The sequence below is a fragment of the Lotus japonicus genome, chromosome 1, assembly GCF_012489685.1.
Source record: "Lotus japonicus ecotype B-129 chromosome 1, LjGifu_v1.2".
NCBI classification, from domain to species: domain Eukaryota; kingdom Viridiplantae; phylum Streptophyta; class Magnoliopsida; order Fabales; family Fabaceae; genus Lotus; species Lotus japonicus.
Window position 1 is genome coordinate 116,116,075 of NC_080041.1, and position 7,431 is coordinate 116,123,505.

The 7,431-nt window shown below is 43.4% G+C and overlaps 3 protein-coding genes across 3 annotated transcripts; all 3 read right to left on the reverse strand.

Annotated features, from left to right (window-relative positions):
• Nucleotides 1–323: 323 nt before the first annotated feature.
• On the reverse strand, nucleotides 324–1,267 carry LOC130720737 (uncharacterized). Its single transcript, XM_057571431.1, has 4 exons — nucleotides 797–1,267; nucleotides 620–721; nucleotides 474–539; nucleotides 324–383 (listed from the first exon to the last, which is right to left on the reverse strand). Exons 1-4 carry the CDS (start codon nucleotides 1,157–1,159, stop codon nucleotides 324–326), a joined length of 591 nt encoding a protein of 196 aa, XP_057427414.1. The 5' UTR covers nucleotides 1,160–1,267.
• Nucleotides 1,268–1,685: 418 nt separating this feature from the next.
• LOC130729615 (uncharacterized) lies at nucleotides 1,686–2,198 on the reverse strand. The gene is made up of 2 exons (XM_057581424.1): nucleotides 2,039–2,198; nucleotides 1,686–1,927 (listed from the first exon to the last, which is right to left on the reverse strand). Exons 1-2 carry the CDS (start codon nucleotides 2,186–2,188, stop codon nucleotides 1,739–1,741), a joined length of 339 nt encoding a protein of 112 aa, XP_057437407.1. The 5' UTR covers nucleotides 2,189–2,198; the 3' UTR covers nucleotides 1,686–1,738.
• Nucleotides 2,199–2,213: 15 nt separating this feature from the next.
• On the reverse strand, nucleotides 2,214–7,420 carry LOC130720745 (uncharacterized). Its single transcript, XM_057571442.1, has 7 exons — nucleotides 7,001–7,420; nucleotides 6,161–6,918; nucleotides 5,803–6,067; nucleotides 4,714–4,859; nucleotides 3,447–4,624; nucleotides 2,267–3,254; nucleotides 2,214–2,222 (listed from the first exon to the last, which is right to left on the reverse strand). Exons 1-7 carry the CDS (start codon nucleotides 7,383–7,385, stop codon nucleotides 2,214–2,216), a joined length of 3,729 nt encoding a protein of 1,242 aa, XP_057427425.1. The 5' UTR covers nucleotides 7,386–7,420.
• Nucleotides 7,421–7,431: the final 11 nt, after the last annotated feature.

Below are 7,431 nucleotides of genomic sequence, written 5' to 3' on the forward strand. Positions count from 1 at the left end.
AGTCTTTTTAAAAAAATGCCGGGAATACCCTCCGGGACTTAAACCTCCATACCAGTCCAGAGGTTGATGTTCTGGACTAGTCCGAGAGTTAAACCTTCGGATTCTTTAATTACAGTTAAAATAACATGACTTTAGTCCAATTGCAGCAAATATAACATGACTTTAAAATTGAAAAGTTACATAATCCAATTTAAACAAAATTACAATACAATAATCCAAGTTAAGCATTAGAAAAGTAAAGCAAAATAACAATACGAAATCTAAGTTCAGCATTTCAAAAGTTACACAAATAGTCCTTAATATAGATTAGTAAAGAACTAATATTAATCTTCTGTTATGTTTGTGAAGCTTCCAGGTGGAGGTGCACTGTCCTTTGAAAATACCTGTATAATGAAAACAGATTCAAATGCTTTGTTGTAGATGTGGAAAAGATTCAAATGCTTTATTTTAGATGTGGAAGAAGATTATCATACCTTGACTACATTGGACAAGGTTTTATTCAGATAACAATTAGACTTTCTAGGAGAGAACACAGCGACCTGAAAGCAAAGTGAAGAAACGATGTGATGTCCAAGTTGTCCAAAGAAGCTTAAAATGTTAAAGTTGCCTATAGATTAACCTTTTGGAGAAGCAGAACAGATCCAACAGTTATGTCTTTCGCAAATACGCTTTCAGTGAAGACCTTGTGATGGATACTAGCGCCAACAGTGCCCGTAGGGTCCTGAATCTCAATCTCAGATGTCATGAGAGAAACATGAATCATTTCACTGAAATATAAGGAGGAATAAGGAAATACCTTGAGTGTAACTGTTGCATCTCCAAACCCATTGGGATTGCAGGATTTGATAACACCGATGACGTGATCTACTCTTTCATGATGGTGAGTGATTGCGCCCAGAGGAGTGGCAGATCCGTTTAATTGCAGGGCTGAAAGCCAAGCATTGGATTGGAAATCGGGATCGGTGTCGTGGCCGTCTTGGAGGACTTGCCTAACGAATTGTTGGGTTGAAATGTTTGGTTTGTCGTCGGTGGATCTGCGGTGAATCATGGCGGCCTGGACGGCGCCAGCTGGGCCGGGAATGAGAGGACGAGAGCTGGAGGCAAGGTTGTCTTGGCGTTTGCAAGGGCGGATGAAGGTTGATGGTGGATCTTGTTCCATTTCTTCTGGTTATTTCCTGCAACAAGGGAAGAAGGGAAGTAATGTAATGGTGTAGGATGCCTTTGGTGCATAGGGGACTAATATAGGAAGTAAAGGGATTTATGGTGTAGGAGGAATGAGTAATGGGGTTGGTGGTGAAGATTAATGGTGGTCAGAGTTGGTTGTGTAGGCAGTGATGGTGGTTGAGATTGTAATTGATGGTGGTCAGAGTTGGTTGTGTAGGCATTCTGCTGCTTGATAAGGGTGATCCAGGACTATAAGTTTCGGATCACTCCAGGACTTTAAGTTTCGGATCAATCCAGGACTATAAGTTCCGGACTGATTCATAATTAAATTTACCACCCCCCCTTTTTAAGACGTCCGAGAGTTGAAAACCCGGATTAATATGAAACTTCAAGATTCGTACCTCTAAAACCAGATACTGTCACAGACAGAAACGTGAAAATGCAGTGACAATAATATGGGACAAACAGACCTCGTTACAATACTGGAGCATTGTCTTAATACATGTAGGAAAATATTCTTGCTAATAATATGGTTACAGACATGGTTACAACATTACAAACATGAATCATATTATCAATCTTCTGTTATGTCTGTTAAATCAAAGTTGGTAATAACACAAGGACCAATCCAAACAGTGTGTTCAGCCATAAATCTATCCAAACGCTCTTTATACGGTTTACACCATTCGGACTCGGGTTCTTCAACGTTGTATTCCCATTGGGGAGCAATTGGCGGCATAGGATGTCCAGACACCAACTTCAGCTACATTTAAGAGTATAGTAGTAAAATTAGATATATTTCAATATAAATTGTTTAACGTGACAAGAGAGTGTATTAATAAAAAAGAAGATATGTATTTAATTGAGGATATACCTGTACAAAGTGATTGGTCACATGACCAATAGCTATGACAGGATGTTCTAACGGTGGGGCGCCTCCTCTCATCGGAAGGTAAGTGTAACTAGATTTTAACGAGATGGAGATGAAAACCACCCGAAACCGGTTAGCAATAAGGTACCCCATCTCCGGTAGATGCATCCATTTGGCTTTAGTGGCTCTACCATCAGGAGGGAGAGTGAGACGATTGTGCATGGCTTGTACCACATCATAACCCCACATGCGTGTATAGTGTTTCTCATAGAGTGTGAGTTCTACAATCAGCTCTTCCCTAACCCGAGGCCAACTGTCCTGACCGTTCTGAAGGTCCAGCAATGCAGCGACGGCTCTGTATCCACAATTACCATCCCCGACAACATCTATCACTTCATGTATATATGGCCATAAAAAAGATGACAACTCCGGTAAGTAGATTTTGGAGCCGGTGGCCGTCATAGCCATCTTGTTCTTTGACTTAGGAGCTTGCGATGTTGGAGTTGTTTTAGGAGTTTTGGTGAGCCTAGGTTTCCTCTTGCTAGCTTTCGATTCTTGTTCTTTGGTCTGATTGCCAACATGTTCCCAATGTGAAAGGTCACGCTGGGTGGATCCTATTGATTGACCTCTGGGAGGTTTGGTTTTCCTCTCCTTGGACGATTGATTGTGCTTTATCTTCACTTCAGGAGGACACAATGAACTGATTTGAGGACAATAAAGCTCTTTAAGCTTCCTTCTCAGCATACTTTGGCCCGCATCATCCAAGGTATTGAAATGAGCCCATAAAGCCTCAATCTCTAGCGGCATGCATCCACTGTTTGAGGTTTGACTCTCCACAACAGGCACTTGTTCCCAAGAAAGTATCTTCCAGAATGGATCAACTGCTGCATACGGAATTGAGGCCATACTCTGAAGTGCACAAGCGCAAGGTAGTCCATGAGTGACTTTCATCACGCAACCGCATTTCTCACCATGACCCCAAAATCTGTTTTGTTCATCATACATTAGGTGAAGTGCATGTTTAGCAACGAATCCTCTCATATTCTTATACATTGGAGACTTGAAACGGTGCTCTACAATGTTAATACTGCGCTCAAACGATGCTTGTATTGCATTGTGGCGTACGATGGTCAACCTATCAATTGCTTCCCATGAATCGCACAGGTTACCCTTGCCATTCCTAAGCATCTTCTTCAAGCTTGCATGTGCACTTTCAGCCCTGCATACAAACATGAAGCTAGTCTATCAAGCCTATCAAATGCATACAAAAAATGAAACAAGCCTATCAAATGAATCAATTCTATCAAATGAAACAAGTCTATCAAATGCATACAAAAAATGAAACAAGCCTATTAAATGAATCAATTCTATCAAATGAAGCAAGTCTATCAAGATTGCATGTGCGTAGTACCTGTTACTTGTTGTCGTTCCAAAATGCTTCACTCTGTTTGTCCATGCCTTCACAAATTTCTCCTTGTGAACCAACCAAGTGTCATAAATGTACGATGTGAACCTTGGATGATCCTTACACATATCACACATGTCGCTCCATTCCTCCTCAAATTGTGTAGTTGTTTCCGCATATACCACTTCATTCCACTTTTGCATCACTAAGGCTTTAAAATCCGTTGTGTCAACCCACAATTTGCACTTTGCCTCAACATTCTTGTTTATGTGGAATAGGCATAGTAAATGGGTAGCCTCAGGAAAAATATTCCGAACAGCACTGAGTAAAGCCAATTCCCTATCAGTCACAATCACTCCAGGTAATCGGGCAGGGTCAGCAAGTAGAGATTTCATGCACTCCAAGGCCCAAACATAGTCAGGTGTGCGCTCACGAGTCATGTAGCAAAATGCAATGGAGTAAGTCAGACCAGTAGAAGTGAGGCCAACCATTTCAAGCAATGGAATTTGAAATTTGTTTGTCTTGTATGTGCAATCCATGATTACCACGTGAGGGAATGTGTTGAAGAGTTTAATAGCATTAGGATGAGCCCAGAAAAGTTCCATAATGACACCTGAATCTTCTTCATGTCTTTCAAAGTGAACATAGTTGGCTTCTGCCAACTTCTTCAGCAAATATTGCATCTCTGTAAGTGGCCCGCGGTCTAATTCTTTAACTTTTTTGATGCGATTATACACTTGAGTGATGGTAGACAAGTTACCCGGATTATTTTCCTTCAAAGTGGCCAACATGTGTCTCGGTGGGACCCAATTGTTATTCATGCTGTCGACTTGAACCTTCTCTTCTTCTGTTAGTCGACCAGCATAGGAATGGCCAACCAAAGATCTAGCTGGTTCATGGTTGTGTACCCCTTCCAACACTTTCAGCCACCAATTTTTATCACCCTCCGTAGGTCGTCCTTTAAGTTTAAAAGGACAATCACATTTTTGTGATCCGGTGGAGTTGTACTTGAAGGACTTAGGGTCCTTGTACGGGATGTACACACCATGCTTCGAGCACCGCAGAACAATATACATATTTCCACCTTTTCTGGAATAATCAGACCTTCCAGTCACAATCGCATATCCATTGTCCTTCTCAACATTCTTAGCCCATTGTTTAAGGTCATCAACAGTTTCAAATATCTGTACAGTGGTAACATATCATTTTAAAATTAGTAATCAATTCAAGCATCACTAAACAATAATGTCATTATGGTATACGCAATGAATACCTGATCGGTCGACCATAAATGAGTGGTATCCACACTTATAGGCTGAACATTATCTTGTTGTTGAAGCAACATTCCTTCACTGACATCATTATCTTGTTTTAGAAGCAGCATTTCATCATCATAGAAAAATGTGCTCGTCATACTGCCTGCATAAACCAATCTGCCACTGGTTAACAGTCCGTATAATGAACATTCGTACTAATCCGAGACTATAACTCTCGTACTAATCCGAGACTATAACTTTCGTACTAATCCGAGACTTGAACATTCGGATTTATGTCGGGGCAGAAAAGTTGAAGTGATGGTGGTGGCAAAAAATGAAGAGAAATTTAAATGGTAGAAAATATAAACAAACGTATATTATTGGCAAATTATAATGGATGCAATGATACATACCAAGGTGGTGCTGGTTGATGAAGGTTGTTGTTGGTGGTGCATGAAGGTTGTTGGTGGTGGTGCAATGATGGTGGTGGGGGGTTGAGGGGTAGTAAGAAAAGAGGAAGTGAGGGAGTGAGGGTGATCAGAAGTGAAATGTAATGGGGGGTGGTTTGGTGGTTGAGGAGTTTATGCATGCCATAATGGTGGTGAGGTAGGTGAAGCTATGGAGTAATGGTGCTGAAAAAGGTGATAGAATCTGTCAGAGGTGTCCGGAAGTTGAAGTTTCATACTAATCCGGAAGTTGAAGTTTCATACTGATCCGAAGGTTGAAGTTTCGGATTATATCTTGAAGATTAAACTTCATTACAAGGGTTTGTGTTGTTGAGTGCCAGGTTTTGGTTTCCATTACAAGGGTCGATTATTAGGGTTGGTTATAAAAGTTATTGATTTTTAAAATTATTAGGGTTGATTATAAAAGTGAAAAAGAAAAAAAAAATGTTAAAGTGAAGATAAAGCTCACAAATTATTAGGGTTTAGGGTAAAAGTGAAAAATAAAAAAAAAAAATATACGTTAAAGTGAAGATAAAACTCATACTAATCCGAAATAGTAGTGCAAAATACATAGTCCCCTAATATCATAATAGTAATGTCAACAAAATGCTCATACAACTAATGTCCCCTACTGTCCCCTACCCCGACGACCTCCCCTACCCCTACGACCTCCCCTGGCTCCTGCCCTGCCGCCCTCCCGGCCACCTGCTCGGCCACCTGCTCGGCCGCCGGCTCGGCCACCTACTCGGCCACCTGCTCCCAGACCTCCTCTCCCAGCAGCGTAAGCAATGCCCTGTGTCCCAGCCAAGTCCTGGAGGATGCGAAGTGCTCTCTCCGTTAAAGCGCGGGCCTGTGTGCCTGGCAGCAAAGCATCATCCACCTCAAGTGACAACTCAAGGACTTCTAAAGCCCTACGCAAAGCAGCCTGAAAGTAAATAATAAAAAAAACGCTGTTAGTAAATCACATACAGAAAACCACAAGTGCATAAAGAAAATAGAAATAAAATTTAAAATTTACCACGGCACTGAGATCAATCCTCCTCTCATCCGGTATGATGAAACAATGAGACACTCTAGCGTACCAATCCATGTAACCGCCCACAGCCTGTCCCTCCTCTATAGCAGGGTCGCCCTCAGGGAATGAGTACTGCACATAACCTGCGAATGCCGCATCAACAGCCTCAGCTGCGGGAGATCTATCCATCTCACTAGGGTGGCGCGGGATCGTCTGTATATACCCAAACTGTCGCATGACCCGCTCCGGAAGATGAGGTCGCACAGCAGGGGGATAGGGACACCGAATGTAGCCTGAGAACAAAGCCCTCTCATCCCGCTGTCGCCATTCCCTGTGGGCCTCATATGGAGTCCAAGTGACGTCGTCGGCCGTCAACTCATCAAGTAGTACTCGCCTCTCGTCAAGCCTAGCATGCCCCGACCGTGACTCTGTCCACCTACGAGCTCTGGGCTGGTCCTCTGTGTAAGCCGGGTTCGCATACCGGCGAACGAGCCTGTCTGGAAAGTGCTCAAAGACCCAGGCCATCAACAGGGAAGTGTAACCGCCCATCTGTTTGACCCCGCTGCGAGAAGACTGTCCAAGCTGGTCGTACAACGTGGCAAGGGCCATGGCGCCCCACGCGAACTCCGACACCCGCTCAAGATCCTGTAGCATGCCTATCCAACGGGCGGAGAATGAGTGCCCCCCACTCTTGTCGGCGAACAATGTCGCGCCAACAAGATGCATCAGGTACATCCTGGCTGCATGCTCGTACCGCCCCTCTACATTACAATGTAATACCAATTATGATTAAGTAAATATAAATAATAGTTGGAAAAAGTTCAGATAATGAATGAAACAAACCTGCAACAGCTTTCGGGTAAAGGTCTCGCAAGAAGCTGAACCTCATAGTCGGACCCCTAAGCTTATCAAACTCAGCCATGTACAAATCTGCATCCCCCCCTAACAGCAAAGCGCAGGTCTCTGCCACATCATATCTCGAGGCCACTCCTGGAGTGTAGAATCTCCCACCAACCGGGATGTGAAGAAGAGCGGAGACGTCGTCAAGGGTGACAGTCATCTCCCCAAATGGCATGTGGAAACTACTAGTCTCCTCGTGCCACCTCTCCACAAGGGCCGATATAAGCCCTGGATCCGTCTCTACATAGCTGCACCTGACCAGTGGATACAGTCCGCTCCTCTCCACAATCAAGCGGACCTCCCTGTAATTGTCCCCCTCACACGTCATCAGCCCGAGCTTCGTACCAGCAGTGGCAAGCCTCAAATCACCTCGC

Coding starts and splice junctions, on each gene's coding strand:
- LOC130720737 (XM_057571431.1), bottom strand. CDS start 1,159: ATGGAACAAGATCCACCATCAACCTTCATCCGCCCTTGCAAACGCCAA. Junction 722..796: donor ATGCAACAGTTACACTCAAG/GTATTTCCTTAT, acceptor ATTGAGATTCAG/GACCCTACGGGCACTGTTGG. Junction 384..473: donor CCTTGTCCAATGTAGTCAAG/GTATGATAATCT, acceptor TTCATTATACAG/GTATTTTCAAAGGACAGTGC.
- LOC130729615 (XM_057581424.1), bottom strand. CDS start 2,188: ATGGGGTACCTTATTGCTAACCGGTTTCGGGTGGTTTTCATCTCCATC. Junction 1,928..2,038: donor TGACCAATCACTTTGTACAG/GTATATCCTCAA, acceptor TCTTAAATGTAG/CTGAAGTTGGTGTCTGGACA.
- LOC130720745 (XM_057571442.1), bottom strand. CDS start 7,385: ATGACGTGTGAGGGGGACAATTACAGGGAGGTCCGCTTGATTGTGGAG. Junction 6,919..7,000: donor TTACCCGAAAGCTGTTGCAG/GTTTGTTTCATT, acceptor ATTGTAATGTAG/AGGGGCGGTACGAGCATGCA. Junction 4,625..4,713: donor ATTTATGGTCGACCGATCAG/GTATTCATTGCG, acceptor ACCACTGTACAG/ATATTTGAAACTGTTGATGA.